This window comes from Trachypithecus francoisi, unplaced genomic scaffold (assembly GCF_009764315.1).
Source record: "Trachypithecus francoisi isolate TF-2019V2 unplaced genomic scaffold, Tfra_2.0 Lachesis_group3, whole genome shotgun sequence".
Taxonomy (NCBI): Eukaryota; Metazoa; Chordata; class Mammalia; order Primates; family Cercopithecidae; genus Trachypithecus; species Trachypithecus francoisi.
Window position 1 is genome coordinate 1,991,769 of NW_022681468.1, and position 24,491 is coordinate 2,016,259.

At 61.2% G+C, this 24,491-nt stretch overlaps 1 protein-coding gene across 3 annotated transcripts; it reads right to left on the reverse strand.

Annotated features, from left to right (window-relative positions):
• Positions 1 to 726: 726 nt before the first annotated feature.
• On the reverse strand, positions 727 to 10,822 carry CUNH14orf180 (chromosome unknown C14orf180 homolog). 3 transcript variants are annotated; one of them, XM_033191098.1, is made up of 5 exons: positions 10,409 to 10,822; positions 4,019 to 4,145; positions 2,678 to 2,807; positions 2,254 to 2,289; positions 727 to 1,985 (listed from the first exon to the last, which is right to left on the reverse strand). In XM_033191098.1, exons 2-5 carry the CDS (start codon positions 4,127 to 4,129, stop codon positions 1,780 to 1,782), a joined length of 483 nt encoding a protein of 160 aa, XP_033046989.1. In that variant the 5' UTR covers positions 4,130 to 4,145; positions 10,409 to 10,822; the 3' UTR covers positions 727 to 1,779. The 3 variants fall into 3 exon arrangements, with proteins under 3 accessions (XP_033046989.1, XP_033046990.1, XP_033046991.1); XM_033191099.1 differs by lacking the exon at positions 10,409 to 10,822 and adding an exon at positions 8,851 to 9,331; XM_033191100.1 differs by lacking the exon at positions 10,409 to 10,822 and adding an exon at positions 8,874 to 9,010.
• Positions 10,823 to 24,491: the final 13,669 nt, after the last annotated feature.

The window sequence follows — 24,491 nt, forward strand, 5'->3', positions numbered from 1 at the left end:
ATTTCTTGGGGGTGTGGTGCCCATCTTTGAGCAATATTTGTTGAGCACCTGAGATCGTAGCGTAGGACCCCGCAAAGCCAGGCATGTCCTTGTGTTGCCTTTGCAGTGGACAGGGAGCTGCAGCTGGGGGAGATCGGCCTAGGCGGCGTCCCCCGTCAGAACCAGGGCTGGAGGGGTGGCCCAAGCACACAGAGAGAGGGCTGAGCCTGGGTCTATGACTGCCCTGAGACCCAGCCTCTGGTAGCCGCTGCTTCTGCATCCAGAATATGGGGCAGGAGCCTGCCCATCCGCCTCCCTGGGGTGGGGTGGGATGGGCTGGGCCGGGTAGGTGGGGCTATGGGGGCTGTGGGGAGAGCATGATGCTGGAGGGTTCCCGGGGGAGCCCCCACCATGGTCCCTTCTGGAAACAGCCCTTTTTGTTACCTCTAACCACAACTCTGGGCTCCCTGGATTCCAAAGCTGGAAGCGACCCTGGAGGCCACTGCGCCTGTTCCCTGGCACCTGGAGTTGTGGGGACACACCCTGACTGCAGAGTGAAGGGAGCCAGCCGGGCATCCCTCAAGACCTGGGGGCTTGGTTAACCCCCCGCCCGAGTGGACCCATCCACTCCCAGGCCTGCAGGAGACGGCGAGGTTCCAGGGGCCCAGGACATCCACTCTGGCCACTGAGGCCGATTCCTTAGCAAGTCGGTTCTGGTTTCTCTTGTTTCTATAAAAACACCAAGACTGAAGGAAGCCACCGTGTGTTTTAATAGAGCAGTGTCTCCCAGTTAAGTGGTGGGACAGAGAGGAACCACCAGACAGGTCGTCAGCCGTGCCCTTCCCTCTCAGGCTAGCCTCGAGGACACTGGTCTGATTGTCCCTGTGTCTCTCCCGGGCAGTTCTGCCTGGTCCCTAACCGTGGGCCTCCCTGCTTTGTTCGGCCCTCCCCTCACTCATGTAGGGTCTGGAGGGGCCCCTAGTGCTTGTCACCCACAGGGCTCCCTTCAGCTCTGCAATCTGGTGACAAAGCCACAACCACAGACGGTCTCCGGGACCTACAGGCCCCAGCTGGTGGGTGGCACTGGCTGGCCCTGGGCTCAGCTGGGTGCCCCTGGCCTGCAGAGCTGGGCACAGATGGCTGTTCTGAAGGCCGGGGGTGTCTGGGCCCCTTGCTGTCCCCTCGGCTTCTACACCTGAAGCTGCCCCCGATGAGGGGTCCTCCCCTGGGGCCTCTCCAGACTCATGGGACTGAGTAGGGGGTCAGACCTGGGCTCAGAGGATGGCACCTCACATCAGAGGGACCCACCTTGACAACCAAACCCTTCCTGTGGGGTTTCGAGGTCTGGGTTCTCCACAGGCCCTAATTGCAAAAGGCTGGGTTTGCCTCCTCCGAGCAGCCCCTCGAACACAGGCAGCGTGCCCCGCTCCTCAAGCGGGTGCACACGGCAATGGCTGGGCCGGGCCCTAGCAGCAGCAGGAGTTCCTGCTGGGACAAGGGAGGGGTCTTTGGGTGAGCCTAGGGAGCCCCAACTGTTAGCAGTCGAATCCTCTTTCTAATAAAATCTCACATGGACCCAACACAGGAGACAGGAGGGCTGTGCTGACTAGTGTGGCAGGGCCGCCCGCTGTGCCCCCCATGTCCAGTCTCACGCCATGGGGTCCCACTTTTCCCAGTCGGCCCCCAGGCAGCAGCCCTTCTTGGCCCTCATGATTCACCAAGCAGCAGGGCCAGGGCTCAGGCTGTCTCAGAGCCCCTGGAGTGCTTGAGCTCTCCGGGAAGCCCTGCCCGTCCTGCCCATCAGAGCCGCAGGAGGCCGTGCCAGCAGGTGAGGGCCGCGTGCTGCAGGTGCAGGACAAGGCTGAGGAGCCGGGCCCGCAGGTCCTCCAGTGCCGTTGCCACGGGCTTGGCCCGGCCGCAGTACAGGCCCAGGGCCAGCACGAGAAGGACGCACACGCACAGCCGCAGGAGCAGGGAGCCGCTGTGTGGCCTGGGCCTGCCGGGCACTGCGGCCAGAGGGCAGGCAGGGTCAGCGCCAGCCAGCCCCACCCTTCCCTGGAGGACTGGGGCTGGTGGGGAAGGGATGGGGAGATTCCGCCCTATCCCTGCCCATGGCCCCTCCCTAGCCTCATGGGGCCTCCTTGCAACAAGAGCCCCCCCACTGGGGACTCCTCAGAGGCCCTGGCCCTGTGACACCTCCCTTGGGGAGGGAGTGAGGGTGGGTGCACCAAAGGAGGGGGCAGTGGGGTACAGGGATGTGGGCTCGGAACTCACCCCTGACAGTGGCCGTGGTGTTCCTGTCAGCAATGTCTGGGAAGGAGAACAGAGAGTCGGCTGGGAGGTACTTGCCTCAGTCCATCGGGTGTTGCCGCCCTCTCGCCTCACCCTGCACCCCCGAGGGACCCCTGACACTATTCATGGGTCAGAGACCCAGGCCCAGCCACGTCCTGACGCTTCCTCAAGAGGACAGTCATGATTCGAGAAGCCGCCGCCATGTTTTCCTCCAGTTGCCGTTTGACAGACCAGGACTGTGTGTCCGGGTGACCCCACGGGCCCAGGGGTTCTGCCACTGAAGACAGGCGGCCATGGCCCCCTGTGTCCTGGGCCCTGCCAGAGCTGGGTGGGTGTGGCCGGAGTCCCCGCCTCCCTCTGCCCGACCCCATCCTCTCCCAGACGCTTGCTGTGGGTGCCCTCTTACAGTGGACGGTCACCGCTGGGGGTTCTCGGAACCGCACGCGCCTCGCGGTCCTCTGGGGCTCGGCCCCTGGGCGGTGATGCTCCGGCCGGCTCCTTTTCAGGATGGAGGGGGGGCACTTCTTGTTGTCCTCCTGGGACAGGGGCAAAAAGCAGACCGGTGAGTCCCCGGCAGGAGGCCGACGGGGACCTAGGTCTGAGCCGTGTGGGGCCCAGCAGCACCGTCCTGGAACCTGTGCCCTGTCCCAGCTGGTGTGCGATGCTGGGCCTGTCACTTCCTGTGGGGTGAGGGGCAGCTCCTGCACAGGCACTGCCGGGCAGCCAGACTCAGCCTCAGGGGCCCAGGCAAGACAGGAACCCCTCCTGCCCCCGTCTCTTCACGCAAGGCCCCACTGAGCCTCTTCCTCTGCCCGCTGTCTCGGATTCAGGTTCGGATTCAGGGTCCCCGGGACATGTGCACAGGGCGAGGGGGCTGCATTGGCAGAGGGGCTCTGGCTAAGAGGCCAGTGTTTGCAAGCTCCATGGGGCAGGGGCCGGGCCAGGGCTGTGAGGAGGGCTGGTTGGTGGCCTCGGCCTCCTTTTCCCTGGGGCCGAGCCTCCCGTGCTGCAGGCAGGGGCAGCTCCTGCCTGTTCGCCTACCTGGGCCCTTCTGTGCAGGTCTGCTCACGTTTACGGGCCCAGCCTGAGTTTGGAAGATGGAGCAGGAGTTTCAGGCTGCTGTGAACCTCAGCATCCTTGTCTGTGACACGGTGACAACTGGGACTGAGGCGCCCTGGGAGCCCGGCCAGCTCTGAGGTTGTTCCTGGCTGGGGCATTGCTCGCTGCACACAGCCAGCTGCTTGGCATCTGGTGGGGCTGCCCCTCGAGGGCGTGAGGTCTGTCCATGCTGAGTCTGGCCCAGCTCCTGCTGTGCCTGTGGCCTGTCCCAGCCTGGCAGTGCCTCAGAGGCTGGATGGAGCCTCAGAGTCTGAGGTCTGGGCCCCTAACCCTAACACTGACCCTTGGTGACAGTCTTGACCTGTCCTCCTCTCTCCACCCTCTTCTTTCCTCCAACACCCTCCTCCCCGGGCTGCCTCTTCCACAGCCCTCCATGACTCCCACTTCCTCTGCCAAGCGGTGTGCCCCACCTGGGGGCCTCCAACCCCATCTGCCAGACCAAACCCTTTAAGGCACCCATTGTCCCCGCCTGCTCCCTCCAGCCCTCAGTGATCCCCCTGCCCTCCTCCCATCACCCCTTGATTCCTGGGGTGGAGGATGGCCTTTCCTCCTTTGTCTGCTCCCTGACCCCTCCAGCCCCCAGTGGAAGGCCAGCTTGCAGAACCTGCGTCCCAGTGGCCCGCCTTACCCTCTCTGCCCTGCACGCCCGTGGGACCCACGTGTCCTCCTCATTCTTTCTGGTCTGATGTCGTGTCTCTGGCCGGGAGTCAGGGCTCAAGGCTCCTGTTGCAGTCCTCATTTACTGGAACATGGCCCTAAGATAAGCAAAAACGTTATTTATTATTTACTGCACAAGTGGCACTCAGAGGAATGAAAGTAAAAGCAGAAAATTCTTCCCCGGAAGCCAGGCTGGCTGCCCGCGCCTGCGGCCGGCCACGCTGACGAGTAGACAACCCTTTCCCTCTGTGGTGTCTCCAGCGCAGATAAATCCTGCTGCCTGCTTGTTCAGAAATGCCATCCCAAGCAATTTCCTTTGCTGCCACAGTCTTCATAATTGTCATCTTTAATGGCTGCATAATATTCCACTGGGCCGAGGTCCCATCATTGAAAGTCGCCCTCGATGACTGGGTATTCAGGAAGTCTGCATTTTAGTATTGTCATTTGCAATGATTGGAGGTCATGGATAAGGCTGTAACAAACATCTTTGCTTTGTCTCCTTTTGGCAGTGGGAAGCCCTGGGGCTGGGGACTGGGGATTGTCAGGGCTCTGAGGCTGGGCCCACAGAAAGGCTTCCCAGATGGTCATGCCCACCTGTTTGGGCTGGTGCTGGTGGGATGCCCCTGGGCTCCTGGGGGCCCACCCCTCAGCACGGCTCATTCTCTCTGTGTCTCTCTCTGCCCTCCCCCACATTATGTGTCTCTATCTCTCTGTCTCCATCTCTTTGTCTCCCTGCCTCTCTCTGATTCTGTCTCTATCTCTCTACTTCTGTCTCTGTCTCTCTGCCCCCTCCTCTGTTGAGCTGGTTGCTTCCTGGCTGTGAATGGCGCCTCCTTGCTCCGCCCCTGTGCCTTTCGCGGCGGAGGCTTTGCTCTCCTCCTTCTTCCTCACCGGTGGAGCCCCAAGCGTGGATTTGCTCTCACAGCCTTGGCGGGGTTCTTGACTTTTGGGCACTTCTCCTCCCTACAGAGGGTGCAGAGCCCACCGGGCATCCGTGCAGGTGAGCTGGCACCGCGCGTCTGTCTTTCAAGGGCTCTGGGAGGGATGAGCCTGCCTCTCTCGCTGCAGGTGGGGAAACTGAGGCCAGAGGGGGCTGGGGCTTCCCTGGGAGCTGATGCCAGGCCAGGTCCTCCCGGCCCTGCTCCCAGCTGGATAGGGGGCAGTGTGGGGGCCTCCTGCTGCCCTTCACCCCATCCCAGGTTCTCCTCTGCTCTGGGGTCCTTGGAGGGCACTGCCGCCCCGCCCCTCACAGCGCAGGTGTTTGCATTTCCTGAGGTGCTTCCCTGGCTCCCGTTGGTCCTCCAAGGACCCTGCCCCCAAGGGCTGAGAAGGGGGAGGGCGAGAGTGAGGGGCCAACATGGTCCTCAAGGACAACTCCTCCAAGGGTCCCCCAAAGGAGTGGGTGCCTCAGAGGTGCAGGGCAGGCCTGTGGGAGGAGCTGGTTTGGGTGGAGACCGCAGTGACTCCAGCAGCTGTGTGCCATCCTCTACAGGAGACAACAGGGTGGCCATGACCGCATCCCCGAGCAGGCATAAATACTGCAGACAAGCAGAGTGCCCATTTAATGATGTCTGGGAGGATGCTGTCTGCATGGGTTCAATTATTTCAAAAGAGAGCAATTTTCTGCTATCACAAGATCAGGTTTTTATTGCAAATAGGGTTGTGGCAGGAGCCGGCCATCCAGGGGGGTGGCAGGGAGGGGGCGGCTTATCTTCAGGACCTGCTCTCAGAGAGCCTCCATGGGAGAGGTTGTGCTCGCAGGCCCAGCCGGGCTGGGGCTCCGTCCCCTGGGGCCAGGTCACCTGGAATGTGGGCTCTGCATGATCCCCAGGGTCAGGGAAGCCGCAGAGTGCCAGGCCTGTCCTGGTGTCTTGGGGATGCTGCCTGGCATGCCCCAAGGGCAACCTTGACCGCCTGTCCATAGCAGGGCTGGGGCTGGAAGGGCTCTCTGGATGCCCTTGACTCAGTTTCCACCCTGGGTGGGACAGAAACTCTGCTAAAGCCCAGGGGTGGGGTTGGGGGTGGAGCAGAGCCCCCTAGTGACCTCTTGGACCCAGAGCCTGGGCTCTCCACTGCCTGGCGGAAGGAGGCTTGTGTATCCGGGGCCATCTCCTGGGACTGCACAGCCTGGGGCTGGCTGGTGTGCCCGGGGCCACAGCCCCCTCGCCAGATGGCCCTGCAGCAGCCTTCCAGGGGGCCCAGCGAGGTTCACCCCTCATGAGGAAACAGGCCTGGAGAGGCTTGGGCCAACGGAGTCATGCTGGGATGCAGGGCTGGATGAAGTCTCCTCCAGCTTCTGCCAGCAACTCTCGCTATTCAGCCCTCCCCGGCCTGAGGTCTGTCCAAGGGATGGTGGGACAACAATGTGTGTGTGCACATGTGTGTGAGTGAGTGTGCACGTGTGTGTGAGTGAGTGTGCACGTGTGTGTGAGTGAGTGTGCACGTGTGTGAGTGTGTGTGCACGTGTGTGTGAGTGAGTGTGCACGTGTGTGAGTGAGTGTGCATGTGTGTGTGAGTGAGTGTGCACATGTGTGTGAGTGTGTGTGCACGTGTGTGTGAGTGAGTGTGCACGTGTGTGAGTGAGTGTGCACGTGTGTGTGAGTGAGTGTGCACGTGTGTGTATGTCCCTGAGTGTGCAAGTGTGTTTGCATGCAATGGAGTGCATATGCATGTGTGAATGTGCACATGTATGAGTGTGCAAGTGTGAGAGTGAGCACGTGTGTCAGAGGGTGTAAGTGTGCACGTGTGGGGTGTCTGTGTGTGTGTGTGCATTTATATTTGTGTGCATGCATGTGAATGTGCATGTGTGTGTGAGTGCATGTGTGGGTGTCCATGCATGTGCCCATGTGCATGTGTGTGAGCATATCTGCATATGTGTGGGTGAATGTGTGTGTGTTTGTGTAGAGTGTGAGTATGTGAATGTGCATGTGTGGGCAATGTGTTTGTGAGGGTGCCTGGCTGTGGCATTAACCATCTGTCACTGAGCAGCATAACTTGGAGAGGATGTGACTTCGCCTTCTGGGGAACAGAGCTCTGCCCGAGTGTGGACAATCAGGACTTCCTATGGGACAGCACCTCCCCCTCTTGGGGTGCGGGCTCCGGAGCACCTTGTGTGACCACGTGTGACCTTAGGCAAGTCTCCTAATCTGCCTGGGCCTTGGTCTGCTCAGCTGTGAAATGCACAGACTTGAGTCCGCACCATGCCTGTGCTCTGTGCCATCAGCCACGTTGGCATCACTTGGGGAGGGGATGTGCCCAGGAACAGAGCTCAAGTAGCTCTGGCCGTGTCTGGACAGTCAGGACCTCCTATGGGATGACACCTCCCCTCCGGGAGCCCTGGGGCCCTCTCCAGAGATGCACCTTCCCCTGGGCCACGCTCTGCTCCCAGGCAGCCTCCCTGAGCCCTGTCATCCCCTCCCTAACTGGGCTTCATGCTTCCCCTTCTGGAAGGGAGGCCTGGCTCAAGTCCGGGGCTCTGTTCTTCTTTGGCTCTGTGACCTTGGGTAAGTGGTGTGACCTCCCTGGGCCTCGTTTTCCCCACTGGAAGCAGGGGAGGAGCGGCTCTGGCACGCTCGGCAGGTGGGGGCGGGGAGGCCTGGGGCCTCTGGCAGGGACAGTGTGTAACTGGAGGCCTCGTGACAGATGGGAGATAAAGGGCGGAAAATAGCTTCAGGGCCTGGACCTGCAAGTGTCCTGCTAGGCCCACTGCTGGGGAGGGTGTGTCCACCCGAGGGGACTCTACCCCCACTCTGGGCACAGGACCCCCATGGTGCCTCCCTTGGTGCTGGGGGGCTGGGGGGTTCCTACCAGCTCCTCTACTGAGAGAGGGCACCAAGCTCCCTGGGGGAGGGGAAACTGAGGCCCAGAGAGGGAGAACAGCCTGCCAGGTTTCACAGCTTGGGTTGGGACAGAGGCTGGAGTCAGGGCCTGGAGTTGTGGGCGTGACCCGCCGTGCTGCTGGTGGGAGGTGGGGCCGTGAGGGCCGAGGCTCAGGACCTTGGTCTGGGCTGTGACCCTCCAACAGTCTTTGGGGGCCTAGCCCAGTACCCCAAAGACCCCACCTCATCTTGAAGCTGTTGAGAGACATGAGGGCACTGACGGAGCCCAGCGGCCCTGGCAGCACTGAGTTCCCCCCGCCTCGAGATCAGCCTGCAGTGGGGCATGAGGGCTGGCCAGTGGTTCTCGCCTGGTTCAGTGGCTTGTAAAACACCAGGCTCTGGGGCCCAGCCACTGCTGCTCCCTCCTGCTCCTGCCCCGTCCTCCAGGACGCCGCCCACCGGCTTCCCGCCTCCTCCCAGGCTGCTGTCTCTGCCTGCCCCACGCCGCCCGCCCTTTCACCCACAGCCCACCTCCTGATGTTTCTCTGTCCTCCCTGAGGGTTCCTCGGGGTGGGCAGGGTCCCCCATGCAGCAGCTGGCTCGTGAGAAATCCTGACACTCCACCCACCCCACACGGGGAGGGCCCTTCCTCGGCTCTGAGCATGCGGCCCCACACTCTCGGCTCACCCCTCCCCTGGCACTGCGCCCATTCACACGGCAGCCTCACCGCCTTCCAAGGGCAGAGGGTCCTGGGGCCTGAGCGAATGCAGGCCGAGGCTGGGCTTCCTGCCTCCCTGTTGCAGGTGCAGCCTCCCCCAGGGCAACCCACCTGGGGGCTGGAGACAGGGGGCCAGGCTCCTGGGAAGCCAGAGACCTTCCTGGGAGAAGCTGGAGACTCGCAGCCCCCAACCCCACCACTTACACACACACATACATACACACACACGCTGTCTCTCTCTCTTTCTCTCTCTCTGCCCCTGCCCACCTGGGCTCCTGCTGGTGCTGTACCTCTGGGGTGGCTCACCCGCCTGACCGGCCCTGAGATCCACTGGCAGTCAGAGCCTTGCTGTCGCAGGGTGTGAACCAGAGCTGTTGCAGCTCACAACCAGCTGAGAAGTTTCCATTACGGTGACACAGAGCAGTGGCCTCAGCGGCCCTGAGGGCCCTGGCCGACTTGCTGCTCTTGGGACAGCCCGGTCCATGGGGAGGCCGTCACTACGGGCTTGGTGGCCCCAGGTGGCGCTGGGCCTCCTCAGTCTCCCGCCACCTTGGTAGTTTGGCCACAGGCCTAACCCAGTGGCCCTGGGGCTGCAGATGCAGGCTGTGCCTTCTCCTAGTGGAAGAGGACTGGGACCGTGGATACCGCCTTGCTGGCCTTTCCCCTGCAGGGCGGAGGCAGAGCATGGCCAGGCGGGGCAGCTGGGCTCCTGGGAAAAGCCGTGGCTCCCAGCCCAACGCTCACCACTGGAACCATGCTGTCAGCTCCCCAGACAACATGCGTTCTCGACTTAAGTAAGAGGGAGAACTTGTGGGGAGGCCCCTGGCTGGGCTGACGGCCAGCTAGGCTTGCTCAGGTGCCTGCAGGCCCTACCAGGTAGGAACAGGAGCAGGAGCTGCGTGGTGGCCCCCTGAGGCCTCTCTCTGTGCCTAGATCGGCCCTCACATCAGTGGTGCACTTAGGGCTCAGGGTGGCAGCACCACCGGGTGATGGCTGCTCACCTGCTGGGTGCAGGGGCCACCCTAGGCCTCGAGAGCCCTGGACAGACAGGGCGGGGACCTCCCAGGCTCTCCCTCCCATATGTGGAATGGGGGTTGTTTGCCAACTGCCCAGGGCACTGCAAAGCTCAGTAGGTGCCCAAGAAATGGCATCCAGTGGTAGGTGGGAGTGCCATGGCCTCACAGGGCAGGACAGGGATTCCTTCTGACTCGGCTCAGAAAAGAGCCAGTTCTCAGGGATTCCCAAATGCTGAGAACGAGTCTCCAGTTCTGGAGTAACGAACCCATTCCTGCTGGGCTGGGCCTGCGTAGACTTGCCCTCGGAGGATGCCCCCCACGAAGGCCCTTCGCGGAAGGCTGGCTGGGTTCGTGCCTGACACGGCTCCCTGCATTCCCCTAAGAGTTCCTGCATTCCCCTAAGAGTGCAGCCCCTTCTCCCCCTGCCCAGGCTGTTTTGCTCAATATCAGGTACCCTTTGGAGGCTTCTGTGTGGCCGGAGATCCACACCCCTGCTGCTAGGTTTGAACTGGCCACGTTCACTGCTTCCCCCAGGGGCGGCCTGGCCTCAGTGGGGACACAGGGCTGGCCTGGGACTGTCTCCGTTTTAGGGAAACCATCAGTCCCAGGAGAAGAGGGGAGGGTGGCCACCCTGGAGCTTGTCCAGGTCACTCAGGGTCATCGGTGTGTGCTCTTGCCCAGTCTCTGCCCACACCTGCTGCCCGACTGGGGCAAGTTCCCCACCTGCGCCTGCCCTTGGCAGTCTCTGCTCTGGCAGCTTCACACCCAAGCGGGAAGTGAGCCCCCCTCTCCCTGGGGCTGGAACTCACCTGGCTCCCTCCTGGCTCCCTGAGGGACAGAAACAGGCTCTTCAGGATCTCCCTGTGGGGCACAGTCCAGTGAGGTCCTGAGCCCTCTCGGCTGGCAGCACCCCCCAGGCCCTTGAGAGATGAGCCTCAGGCAGAACTGCAGGGCACACAGGTGAACGGGTCCGGCCTGCCCAGGCCTCCTTCCCGAGGGCTCTGGTCGGAGGCGCCACCGCCCGCCGGCGGGGCTGGGTCTGTTGTGGCCTTCGTCCGTCTCCAGCTCTCTCTGCTGGATTGCAAAGCTGGGCCAGCTGGCAGCAGCCGGGCTATAATTACCTCTCCCCTTTGGCAGAAATAGCAGTGACCCTGAGGACAGGCCGCTGGCCCCGGAGCAGAAGGGGGTGGCTGTTTCCCAGGCCCCCGGTAGACGACAGACCGGGATTTCAGATGAGACCAGAGTTTGATGCTCTTCCTGCCCCTCCTGGCCCAAATGTGCCCCTCTCCCAGGCCAATTCCGGAGCTGCGCAGCTCTCGGAAAAACCTATGGATTGGAATTCAGGGCGGAGTGGGAGAGGGAGGGTACTGTGGGGCTCTGAGAGGTGAGGTGATCACAGAGTCCAGCCTCCAGTAAGACCCTGACCTAGCATGGGGCCTCCACAGTAGAGAGGGTGCCCGCCCTGCCCTGGCCCTGTGCCCCTGTGCCCCTGTGAGTCCTGACCTGGGGTTGCCAGAGGGAGAGGCAAAGAATGGGTCCCAAGCTGCTGTTTTGGGGCACACTGGCCGGGCCTCGATATTGCCCGGGCAGGAAGGGGCAATGTCTGGGTCAGTGAGGGATGGCAGGGGCGAGGGATCAGCCTTTCTCAGGGTCTGTCCTGGGTGAGTATCCAACCGCCCTGCCTGGCAGCTGCTGAGTCTGCCCCTCATTTGTAGGTGAAAGTGCAGCTCAGAGAGTTGAGGCGCCCTGTCCAAAGTCACACAGCCCGGAGGTGGCAGTCCGGCTCAGGCTTGGCGGCCCATCCTTGCCAGCCCCCGTCTGCTAGTGCACGTAAAGGCAGGCTTGAAAGAGGCTAGTGAGGGCACCACCGGCACAGGGCACCACCACATGTGGGCAGACCCCTGCCTGGTTTGTGGGACTTTGACCTATTTGAGGGGACTGCTGGAGGAGGTGTGGAGAGACCCATGCTGCTCTATTAGGAGTGGGGGTGCACCTCCCTTGGGTAAAGCTACAGGACCCCTGGGAGCCCAGGGTGCGCCAGGCTGGGGGACAGTGTGCACAGAGGCTGCCTGGGCACAGTGTCCTGGAACCCACCAACTGAGCATGCACAATGCGGCCATCGGGGCGGGGTTCAGGAGACTGGCACTCCCTTTGCCGCTGTCTTCAGTACAGGGCGGGGAGAGCAAACTTTTCTTATAGAGGGCAGCATGGCATACAGTGAGCTCTGTGTTTACACAAACGGGGCGGGCCAGATTGGCAGGAGGGCCGTGGCTCACTGACCCTTGTTCCAGGGACAGCACTGAGGAAGGCTGGATGGTCCTGCTGGCAGCCTGCCTTCCTGGGAAGAGTGAGGTCCTGGAGCCAGACAAGACCCCTCTCCCGCCTGTGCCCGATGTGGGAAGCTCTCCTTGGCTTCCCAGGGCTGGAGCTGCTCCTCCTGGATTTAAGAGGTCAGGCTGCACCGCTTGAGGTCAGGGGCCTCCAGGACAGCTCCTTCCTGACCCTTCTCGTTGACAGAAGGGAGGGAACAGCCAGCCCACAGACCTTGGGTGCTGCCCCCTCTCTGTGCTCCCTGGAAAGGTGAGGCGGGTTGCCCCTGTGGACACTGGCTCCGTGTAATTTATTAGCGAGCTGATGGCTCGGCTTGGGGCTCAGTTCCCAGCAGGGTCGTATTTCTGGCCTTATCTGAAAGAGCTCGGCTGCACCCTCCTTGCCTCCGTCCACAGCGCCTCACTCCAGCCTGGGCTCTGCAAGGTGAGATAAGGCCGGCCCAGGGGAGTGCTGAGCTGCCGGGTCCACAGAGAGTCCCCGGTGCCTGTGCCAGGCAGTGCCAGGAAGGAGCCCGGCTGTGTCAGTCCTGCCCGCAGCCAGCAGGTGGGCCCATGTGCCCACAGGCAGTGGTGCCAACGACGTGGTGCCCAGGTTTGGGCCCGGCTCTGTCACTGTTCAGCCAGGTGATCCCCGCCACACCTTCATCTCTCCCGTGAGCTGGGAATGATGGGATGCCCCACCCTCCCCCGGTCTTTGTGGTGCACCCACCCTGAGCAGTGCCCCGGGGACACAGCAGCGGAGGCCAGCTGTCATTCAGTGGGAGGGTGGAGCATGTCCGGTGACTGGGCGCTCCTGAGTGTTGGCAAAGTCCAGCGAGCTGGCTGGTCTGGGCTGTTTTCCTTGGGGTGGTCCTGGAAGGTGGCTGGGGTGGGGTGGGGTGGCACGTGGGAGCGGAGACTGCAGGGCTGGTGATTGTGGCTACTCCGGTCATGGCCATGTGGTACTGGTCCAGACTCCCAGCCGTCTCTGGACCATGGTCTGGTTGGAATGCGGAGAGCCCTGGGCCTCAGCATGGCCTCATACATGGCTCCAGGCAGGGACAGGGGGTGGGACTGGAAGGTGTGGAGGCTCTAGGCTGACCTAGGCCAGAGAAGAAAGGGCCGGTGGGTCCGGGAGATGGGGATGGGGTCCACAGCTGGTTGAAGCAGAAGGACCCCAGGCATAAGAGAGGCCAGCGTTGGCCCAGAGGGTGAGTTGGCCATGGCGCTCTTGCGCAGGGGCCTGGAGGCTGGCCCTCCCCTGTCTGGCCTATAGCCTCGGGGGAACTTCGTGCAGGCTGTGCCGACTGAAGCACCAGGGCTTGTGGTAGAAATGGGTCCAAAGGTTCTCCAGGCGTCTCCAGGGCTCAGGGCTGCACCCCTGTCCGCGGAGGCCGTCCTGAGCCCAGCTCCCTCTGCTGCAGTGAAAACACCCAGCGGAGGCCGTCCTGAGCCCAGCTCCCTCTGCTGCAGTGAAAACACCCAGCGGAGGCTGTCCTGAGCCCAGCTCCCTCTGCTGCAGTGGGAACGCGTCTTCGCAGTGCTCGTCTCTGCAGTGGGTAGTCAGCTGCTTCATGACCGCTGGAAACCCCCTGACAGGGCTTGGTCCAGCTGAGGGGGGATGGTGGCTGATGGGGTCATGAGAGGCCCCATAAGCCATGATCACCGTGAGGGGGCCCTGGAGAGAAGGCATGGGGGTGGGAGACGGCAGGCAGGGGTTGGGGTGGCCGGTGAGTCCAGGGCCAGTGGAGGCCGCATGAGCAGGTCTTTGCTGCTGGCACACTCAGCCAGTGCTAGGTCAGGATGGACAAGGAATGAGGTCCCCACAGGATTTGCCACGTGGTGGTCACAGGTAGGCTCGGCCCGGGTACCCTGGGGGTTGATGGGAGTGAAGCCTGAGAGTGGAGTCCAGGAGAGGAGGAGAGGAAATGGGAGAAATGAGGGAGGAGAGTGGGTTTGGGATTAGAGGGGCTGACGCATGCTCTGGGTGAGAGCTGGAATCTGGGCTGGGGCTCCTCAGGCACAGGCTGCTCTGTGCAGGGGCTAGTGGGGAGAACCTCCCACCAGGCAGAGCTGCCCACAGGAGGAACAACTGACAGTGAGGTGGTGAGTTCCCCATCACTGGAGGCAAGCAAAGAAGGATTTGCACCTTTGGGGACTCTCAGGGCCCCACAGACCTCAGGTTGGGAGGGAGGTAGGAGGACGGGGGAGAAGACTCTGGGCGTGTGGGGGTGACCTGTGACGCTCTGACTCCGATGTCTGCTCACTGGCCCCTGACATGTGGCTGCCTGGAGATATGCTGCTCTTCCGGCTTGTGGATGCAGCTAGAGTCCTGCCCCAGGTCACAGCCCGGAGTGGGAGGTCCAGGCCCCTACCAGGGAGCCTGCAGCTTGTCATTCTCAGACTGAGGCGGGGCCCTTTGACAGGGCCATGTATGGTCACCCCGTCACCAAGTCAGAGCCCTTATTAAGAATACAGGAAGCACGGGCACTCCCCCCAGCCCCGAGTGTGCGGGGGCCCCGGGTGATGACCACACTGGTCTCCGCGAGCGAGAACCGTAGCTGCTGGGGCCCCTGCCGCTCCCATCAGCCGAGATAATGGGGGCCTCTGGGCCCCTCGGAACACTAACCAAAGCGGCTCCTTTCCTTCTCCTCCATTATTCATGACCTCCAAGAGGCTGTAAAAGTCCTCCTCTCTCTACAGGAGCCATTGTTACAGTGATAAATGTTATGTATAAAGTCGGTCCCTCCCTGAAAGCCAGCTGGCTGGGGGGCTGTACATAAGCCATAACTGAGCCAGGGCTCCCGGAGCTGCCTGTCACAGCTGTTTTTCCAGCAGCATCTTAGGGGCTGACTGGAGGGGCCGGGAGATCCTTCCACCACCACCCTGACCTGCTGAGGGTCCTGTGCTCGGAGGGGAGGCCGTGTGGGGGTCTGTCTGGGCTTCAGTGGGGCAATTGCAGACATGGGCCCCGGGAGCAGCTGGTGAACCCAGGTTCCCACTGTGGGCGCTGTCCCTGGTCTCCCGGCGTGAGGACCCACTGCAGGGACCTGGCTGCGGCAGGCCTGGGACCGAGCATTCCCACACATCACACACAGCCTCATTCTCACGCCAGAAGCGTGCATTCTCTGTGACGCAGGCATGCCACACATCTGTGGACATGTGCCCAGAACTGTGCAGGCCACACTGTCAGTGTGCAAAAGTGCTGCGTGCTGTAAAATAAAAATAAAACCCTAAGCCCCCCAACTCACTGAACAGGCCCCCTCTTGGCCAAAGGGACTCCTGAGAAACCGGAAAAACTGAGTTCCCAGTCATGATGGGACGGGAGGGCAGACACGCCTCGCTCTCCCGGTTCCCTGCGGGAGTTCAGGCAGGGCCGACCAGTACTGACGTTAACCTAGGGATCAGAGGACTGTGACCCTGACACAAATTATAAACAGGACCGAAGACCGCCAGACCAGGGTCAAGTCACGCACCCCACAAGCCACTGTGACCCAGTGTATCTGTTAAAAGACTTCTTCATCTTAACTTAAAACTTTTCTTTCTGATGACTCCACATTCATAGAAAAAGCTTTACTTCTTTAACTCATTGCAAATGAAAGAATCTCTGGCCCCAATGATGACCTGTCAGCCCCCTGCTTCAAGACACCCTGCCTTTCTGTGCTAAACCGATGTAGAAGCTCCTTGAATTATGACTGCCTGAAATTCTGTCACAGTAAAGCTTGTAGGAAGCAGAGCTGGGGTCTGGCTGCCTCAGGACCACCCACTCAGGGCTCCCTGGGTGTGTGCACCTTTTCCTGGGCCGCGGTCACTCATATTGGCTCAGAACAAAGCTCCATAATCGACGGAGTTGGGTCTTTCCGTTAACCGTGCTCTCCAAGGGCTCGATGGGCAGGATGCAGGCTTGTGTGCGACGGCTTAGCTCCTCACAGGGCTTAGCTCCCCTTCCCTCCCCACCGCCCCCTGAGCCCCAGGCCTGGCCTCATTGGCAGATAAGGACAGGGGCTCTGTAGGAGGAAGCTCCTTGCAGGGTCGTGAGGCAGCAGCTTACGGAGTGGGCTCAGAGCCAGGGCACTGGGTGCCGCACTTGGTCATGACTGCCCTGCACACAGCTGCTGGGACATGGGGCACAAGACACTGGGAAGAGCTTGGCACCAGAGCCGGGGGGAGGGAGAGCCCCTCCCACACCCTGTCCTGGCTCTACGACCTTGGGCAGTCAGTGCCTGGCTGAGAGCCGCTGCCTCCTGCCACAGGGGAATGCTCTCCTTGCAGGGCCGTGGCAGGTTCTGAAGGGCTACCGTGTGCCTCCCTGTGAAAGCAGCGAGGTTAGGCTGGCCGGGCAGGCACACAGTTCTGGTCCACATGGGTGCCTACCTGGCAGTTTCTGAGTGGCCCAGAGCCTGGGTGCCCAAAGTTCCCTCGGCCCAGGTGTGCCCGTCACTGGTGCCGCCCTCCCTGGTGCCCCCTGGAGCCCTCCGGCCCGCTGGGAAGTGCAGGTTCTCCTGATCTTTCTGCCGTGTCAGGAGCAGCTGGCCTGAAAGGGCAGAAGTCAGTGTCCAGGGCCCAGAGAAACTATATGCTGGGCAGGAGACTCTCCCAATCTTTTGAGCTGTGGGTACAGGCTCTGAGCTGGTAGTGACATCAGGGGACCCAGAATACCACCGTGGGTAGAGTAAGGGCTCCCGGAGACCTGGGGACAAGCCTGCCCGGCAGTGGTCCTGGGACCCTCAGCCTCTCGTGCCCGAGGGAAGGAGCTGCCTGTACTCTGCAGTTGGCAGAGCCCACCCATTGGTTCCTTGACCTAATGATTATAAGCCATTTTGGCAGGAAAAAAACCCAAACAAATAAGTGAAAGCTTCTAAGACCGTGGGCAAGAGAGTTGTTCCACACATCCTGAGCATCTGCAGAAATTAGGACCATCCCCAAAGACTCAAAAGATACAGGCATGGTCAATCCCGCTGTCCCCACGGTCCCCACGGTCCCCACGGTCCCCATTCTCTTCACCCATATGGTCCACAAAAGCCAGCAGCATCATGGCCGATGGTGACAGACGAACCCAACCCAACCCAGAGTCAGCCCACATGGAAACTGCGCCGCCAGATGCGGTACCTTGACTGAACCAAGTTGCCACATCCTCTGGCACTGGCTGTGTGCTGTGTGTCTAGGAAGCGTGTCCTTCCCAACCACCTCAGTGTAGAGGGGCCCACCCAGCCGCCTGTGACAGACAGCAGTGCTCCAGCCACTGGTACTTGCTTGCTACTCTCGCAATCCAGTGCTCTGGGACACTCCTGGTCTGCAGAAAATGATGCTCATCAGCTTCATGTGTGATGTCATGCTTAGTACGTCATGTGGCAGGTGGTCCAGACCTCCAGGAACCCATGCGACAGTGATAGCCATGATTAGTGGACAATGGAGGAAAAACTCTAGCCCTGGTCCCCAGGTGGTTGGCTGGGGAAGTCAGTGTAACATGACATCACTGGCTGTGGCACTGGTGACCCCTCAGGGGCCCTGAGGGCAGGGATGAGCTGTGAGCACTGCCTTGGGTGTCACTGTGGCCAAGGGAAGGATGGATGCAGGCTCCTGGGCCATGGCAGCTGGCCTGGATGAGCAGGTAGGGGCCTGTGGGAAGCACAGGCTTGAGGACCAGGAGGTCTGGAGGGAGGTGTGTGGGTGGGTGTGCAGGGTGAGCACAGAGCATGTGGCTCTCTGGTCTTGTGTCTGCTGGAGAGCATTGAGGGACAGGCTGGCTGGGGGAGGGGCTGCTGTAGGACGTCCTGGGCAGCAGCCAAGGCCCTGTCCTGGGACACAGAGGGAAGGGATGGGTGAGTTCTCTGTGGGGCAGTGCCTGCCTCCCCCTTGTCTCATTCTGGGGCACGTGCACCAGCAGCTCTGCGTGAAGGAAGCTGGGCAGGGCCAAGGAGGCTTAGCAGAGTCCACTCAGCCCAGGGCCCTGGGGACTCAGGAGCAGCCCCTCCCTCGTTCCCAGGGCCTGACCTCACTCAGAGCCCGCAGGAGGCCAGCCAGGGTGGCAGGAGGGCTCCCAGAGGTGGGGCAGCCAGGCAGGGACCTGCTGACCATGTCCTGTGGCCGGGAGTGGGGATCTCGGGTCTGGACTCCAGGGCCCCACTCATGGGCCAACAGAGACTTTCCCTGCCCTTTCCAGAGCCTGAAGGGAGAAGCCTTGTTCCTGAAACTGGCTTCTTCTCGCCACATCCTGTTTCCATTTCTTACGAACAACACAATTGATTGGATGTGCCGGAAGTGCCATTGCTTGTGGTTCAACGTCAGCTTCCCCGGGGCTCTCGGGTCTTTCTGCAATCCCACGGCGAAGCCAGCCACAAGAGGGTCAGAGGAAGTCACTAAAAGAGGCCTGAGAAAACCCCTCTCAGGAGCTGGGCCCTGGTGGCCTCTGGCGGCAGCAGCGACGGGCTCACAATGGGGCCTCCCTACCCAGCATGGGGTGGGCATGAGGGGCCAGGCTGGGGCGCCAGGCAAGGGGCATAGGACAGTGGGCACTGCCAAGTCTGCCCAGGCCCCTCCCACCACTGCACTGGGGCTGCCGCAGCTTCTGCTGGGGAGGGGCCTGAAGCCAGGGCCGCAGGAGAGGAGTGTGGGGATAGGAAAAAACAAACAAACAAACAAAAAACCGAGAGAGGGAGGGCTGGGGAGGGCTGGGGAGGGAGGCCAGGGTCAGACTGAGGAGTGGGAGGTGGAACTTAGCTCTGGGAGGAGCCACCGACCCCGTCCACAGCTTTCTGGTCGTGGACGGAGAGCGTGAGGTCTTTGTACAATCAGAAGTAAGGGGCTCCCGCGGCTCAAGTGTGCCACAGAAGTTCCTCTGAACCGTCGCCTGTCTGTGTGTCATACGCACGCAGTCACATGTGCACAACCAGGCACACCGAGTCTCACATGCGTGCACACACACACACCTTCTCTCTCTGTCTCACATCCCTGGCGGGGCCCCAGCAAGCTCTAACCCTGAGAGGCTTTGTGCAGCCCCAGGCTTCAGCAGAGGTGGGCAGACGTGCTCCGTGAGCCCCACTCTCCCCTTTCCCTGGCACTCAAGTTGCATGCAGCCCTGGCGTCTCCTCGCTCATAAGGGGAGGACCACGACATACGCGCCTCCGGGGCCCCCAGAGGCTGAGTGTGGCCAAGTGCTGCCACTGCCTAGTCACCAGTGCCCAGCGCCTGCCCATTTCGCTTCCACAAGGCCCAGCCCGTAGAACCCACTGGGGTAAACGCAGGGAGAACGCGCCGTTACAAAGTCATTCTGTGACTCCTCCCGGCCCGCAGGGAGAGGAGAGTCTGCCAATAGCCATTTAGGTTGAGAATTGCCCAAGACCCCTGCAGGAGTGCTCCTCATGCTACAGATATTGAACGAGCTATCTTTGTATGCAGGAGGTTTCTGGGCCCCATGCGTGAGCCCTGCGTAGACACCCCACAGCTGTGCTCATGCCCCGGCAGGTGTGCACATGCACCTGGCCCACGGGTGCCTGTTCCCCTAGCATCTAGGGTGCTGTGAGGTTACTCATGCTCCCCACTTACCCTCCCACCTCCCTTACTCTTTTGTCTGGGGGAGAAGGCATGTGAGTAAGTGCCCGGCGTCAGGAGGGAGCAGCAGGGGCATGTGTGTGCTGCGTGTGTGACTCGTGTGTGCCGTGTGTGTCATGTGTAAGCTGCAGTGCCTTGCCTAGCACCACACAGGGAAGCCAGGCTCTGGCCTCTAACTTACAAAGCAGTTTGTTGGGACCCCTGAATATTGGCCATGTACAGTTGTCCAGGTTGCACAATAATGAATTAATTTAGGTTTACTGGAGGAGTGGTCAGATGCGCCGTGGGGGCCCCTCAATGTGGAGCACCCAAGAGAGATGTCAGAGATCAAAGGGCACAAGCAGCCTCTTGTAGGAGGAACTGTGTCCGACCCTGATCACCATGTCCATCCATCTGGCCTCACCTGCCCTGGCCCTGTCCCTCACTTGTGCTCCCTGCCCCCCGCAGCTGTCCCCATTCCCACGTATGGTGCTGCTGCTGCATCCTCGGCATCTCTTCTTCCCACTGGAGTTGGAGCAGACCCATTGTGAGCCGGTACACGCGCCCACCCTGGGGCCAGGAAAACCGTGGAGGGCAGCACCCTTGCCAGCAGGGTTTGCACAGGTGCCCGGGCTTCCCCAGGAGCCCACATGGAGGTCATTCCCGAGACCGCCAGCTCCCTGATGGGAACCACGTGTCCTGTGAGGGATGTGTATGTCCCAGTGGGAGAGCCATCAGGGAGCTGGGGATTAATAACCTGCACCCACTTACGAGGCGGGAGGCCAGGAGCCCTCTGGGGTCCTGAGTGCTTCATGTTTGGGGCGTGCTGACCATGCCAGCCACAGGGACGCTGCCTCGAGATGGTTGGTGACTTCGTCATGGTGTGTGGTCTGCGGGGGCACAAACACGCCTACTCCATAGCAGCCCGAGGAGCTGACGGTGGCTAATTAAGTTCTAGACTTTATATTACACGAAATGGGGGAATCTTCTATAAAATCAGCACTAAACGAGAGCCAGGTGCTGTGTGTGCGCAGAGCCGCCTATAAAGGATTCCCTGCCTGGCAGACACCTGAGAGGCTGTGGCTGTGGCAGACATGGGAAGGGAGTTTATTGCTCACCGTATGATAAAATAATGGCGTCATTAAGAGAAAATACTTTTCAGAGCATTAAAATTAGAGGTGAATTGATTCAGTGGTAAAATAGTCCCATTTTCCTTTTTGGGGTTTATTTAGAGCTTTTATGTGGCGTTCTCGCTATGATCCTGTTTGAAAGCTGCACTGGCTGACTCTGGCTGCCCTGAGGCAGGATGGCTGCTGTGGGTGGGAGGGTGGCAGCCTCCAGAGACCCTGCACACACCTTCCTGCTGAAGGTATTGGGGAGGCTGAGGATAGGAGGGGCTTTTGGGGCATGCGGGGACTCCCCTTTGCTGCACAGATCCTGTCACGGTTCATGTAGCACACTGGAACCCTGTGTCCAGTGCACTGTGGCCCCAGGACAAGCCGTGGGTGATGTCCGGGCAGGGCCTGCGGCTGAGGTGTGCCTAGGGACAGGGCAGGGGTCCCATAGGGCTCAGGGGCTCTGGGAAGGGCTGGTGCTGGGGGTGGCAGTGGGAGCAGGACAGAAGGGGCAGCTCACCAAGCTGGGGTTGGAGGGGCTGAGTGCAGGAGCCCTGGGGAAGGGCTGCAGCAGAGAAATGGGGTGGATGAGCTGGAAAGGCAGCGAGCTGGCCTCACAGCCCCCGGGGTGCACCAGGGGTGCCCTGAAGGTACAGGGCCTACACCCAGCACCACTGCAGGGCTGCACGTAACCTCCCACGTGGACCGCGGCAGCAGCACGTGCCTGACTGAGGCCTCTGTGCTCCAACTCCCTCTGCGCTTCATAAATAGTGGCTGAAGCTCATGGCTCCCAAGGGGCTGTATGTCCCCTTTACAAGGGAGAAACTGAGGCTGAAGGTAGAGCAGACGACCCCGTGGCCACAGGCAGCATCGCTGAGCTCCTGGGCAGAGGGGCTGACCCCTTAGGGTGGCCAGACAAGGCCTGAACGACCTCAGTTCCTCCTGCCCCGGCCCCAGCCTGGGTTCTGTCCGCAACTCGGTGTGGTGAAGGGGGAACAGCCCTGCCCCTGGCCAGCCCCATCCTTTTGTTTTTTTTTTTTTGAGACGGAGTTTTGCTGTTGTTGCCCAGGCTGGAGTGCAGTGGCATGATCTCGGCTCAGTGCAACCTCCGCCTTCTGGGTTCAAGCAATTCTCCTGCCTCAGCCTACCGAGTAGCTGGGATTACAGGCATGTGCCACCACGCCCAGCTAATTTTGTGTTTTCAATGGAGACGGGGGTTTCTCCATGTTGGTCAGGCTGGTCTCGAACTCCCAACCTCAGGTGATCCACCTGCTTCGGCCTCCCAAAGTGCTGGGATTACAGCTGTGAGCTACCACGCCTGGCCACTGGCCCTGTCCTTTTTTTTTGAGATGGAGTCTCGCTCTGTCACCCAGGCTGGAGTGCAGTGGCGTGATCTCGGCTCACTGCAAGCTCCGCCTCCCAGGTTCACGCCTTTCTCCTGCCTCAGCCTCCCGAGTACCTGGGACTACAGGTGCCCGCCACCACACCTGGCTAAGTTTTTGTATTTTTAGTGGAGATGGGGTTTCACCATGTTAGCCAGGATGGTCTCGATCTCCTGACCTCTTGATCCACCCACCTTAGCCTCCCAAAGTGCTGGGATTACAGTCGTGAGCCACCGCACCCGGCCCCGGCCCCATCCTTTTATGGATGAGGATGCCAGGCTTGGCAAAGGCCCTTGAGACATATGGCCATCTGGCCCTGTCCCCAGGTCCCCGAACTGCAGCAGGTGGCCCTCAGGGGCTGCCTCAGTTCATTGTCTAGCCTCCCGCCCCCACCGGGCCCAAGCAAGCGTTAGGGAGTTGGGGGCCATGTAGGGGCTGGGGTCCTCCAGAACCCCTCCTCCCCAGGCTGCCCTGGGGCTAGGAGTGGGGCAGATGCCCAGGGCCGCCAGCACTCTAGAGCTGCTAGGCGTTTATCTGGGGGGCGATCTCCCTGCTTCTGGGCTGAATTACGGCTCCATTTCTGTGGCTGAGGAGCGTCGGCTTCATGGGCCCCCATAACAGAGGACCGTGCATCTTAATCTCGGCAGGGTCCGGAGAGGGTGTGTGGCCTGAAAAGCCAGTGTGATGGATTTCTCTGGTCTTATCTTCATCTCGCCTGCCCCCTCAAAGAAGGTGTGGCTCGGCCTCCTGCACACCGCTATCTGGAAGCTGCTTGTAAAAGTGGGAATATTTGGATTCCTGACAATGCGGGGAGAATATTGGAAAAGGAACTCTGAGAGGTGGAGTGAGCGACTGAGCTGCTGTCTAGAAGTGCTGGCCTCCCCTGGTTCCCACCTCAGGCCCCAGATGGCCCCTGCTTGCTGCACTGCTGGCTGTGGCTCCTCACGTCCCAGGCTGAGTGTCACACGCACTCCCACTCCGGCACTTCCTCTCCCAGGGGCCTCCTTTGGTGCTCAAGGGCCTGGGCCTCCTGTGCCAGTGTTTGTCCCACCTCGCTCCTGAGCCTCCTTCTTCGGCAAGTCTTGCTTGATGGGTGTCAGGTGTGCCTCTTGCCTGCCCGTCTGTACCCCCAGGCCAGGGCGGCCCTGGCTCCCAGGACAGGGGTTGCAGTGTCTGGGGCGCTGAGGGGTTGTGTGCGCAAATGCCTGCCCGTGTGCTCCATCTTGCAGTGTGGGTGGAGGCAAGGAAGCCGGGTGCAGGGAGGCTGGTGAGGTGCAGCCCCCTCTGTCATTGCTCCTGCCAGCCCCGGGTCCTCTGCTTCCGAGGGGGCTTCCTTACCATGCCCCATACAGACCTCAACAAGCACAGGAGAAACCACGACGCTCACGAGTCAGGTGGGCCAGGAGTCACCCCCAGATTGTCCTCTGCCCTTTCTGACTTTTGCAGCTGCCTGAGCCTCCAGTGACGGGTCACTCCTGAGGAACCCTGTCCCTAGCTTGTCCTTAAACCACAAACTGGCCTCTCCAAAGCCCGAGGCAAGGCCTGGGTCTCACAGGTGGGCATTTCTGACACATTTGCTCTCTGCTGTGGTCGGCGAGTTCAGGTCACGTTCACACAATTCAGAGGCAGAGAATGTGGGGTTCTCTCCATTCAGGGTCTCTGGAGCCCCAAGTGACCTGGGCAGTGCTCACCTGCAGAGCCCGCACCTGTGACTGTCTGAGCACCTGCTGGCTCACACCTTGCCCACCGGTGGTGAGTCAGAGACCCTCCTGACAGGGTCAGTCAAATGGCATGGGGGTGCAAGAAAGCCCTGGGGAACAGTCTCCAAGGCAGGGAGGTGGGCCTGTCTGCAGACAGGCCCCCCCTTTCTCAGCGTGGAGGTGGGGCAGCAAATCGCATCTTGGCCCCTCTCTGGAGAAGGAGAGGGTATGGCCGCCGCTGCAGTGGAGCCCTGAGGGCCCCGAGGGGCTGAGCACCACCTGCCCTGCTGGTTCTGTCTCCAGGGCCCTGGCGCTTGTCCTTGTCCTCGAGGCTGGGCTCCTGCCCTTGGGTCAAAGCTGAGAGTGGTTCAGGAGCCAACAGCACATGTGACCTCCATGGGGACACTAGCCAGAACCTGCAGCTGGAGGGAATGGGGAAAGGCAACCTGCCTTGGAGATGTGCCGGGGAAGGGCACTGACAGGCCAGGCCCCCACAGCTTGCACACTCATGGTGACAAATCTGCCTGCTTCTCGCAGCTCACCTGCTGCTCCTGGGGACAGGCTCCTTGGAAGCCCCGGGGCCCAGAGCTGGATCGGCAGCCTCCCACTGGGGGCCCCCAGCTCAGGAGGAGTCAGACTCCCCAGATGATGACTAAGGAGCCATGGGGCACTGGGTACTCTGTCCACAAAGGCTCTCCGTGAGCCCGTGGACTGCTCCCTCTGGGCTCTGAGGATGAGGGGTGCTCAGGTCACTCATGGTGCGTGGCCGAGCGCAACTCCAACCTGACTTCGAGGTGGTGCTAATCCTGGAGTACCAGGTGGGGAGACTCACCCCTGAGATGCTGCCCTGATAAGG

Bases quoted from the DNA above. Each gene is read 5' to 3' on its own strand.
- CUNH14orf180 (XM_033191098.1), bottom strand. From the start codon at position 4,129: ATGAGGACTGCAACAGGAGCCTTGAGCCCTGACTCCCGGCCAGAGACA. The intron at 2,290-2,677 runs GTAAGAGGGCAC...TCTCCTTCCCAG, and splicing joins CCCAGCGGTGACCGTCCACT to ACATTGCTGACAGGAACACC. The intron at 1,986-2,253 runs GTGAGTTCCGAG...CTCTGGCCGCAG, and splicing joins CACCACGGCCACTGTCAGGG to TGCCCGGCAGGCCCAGGCCA.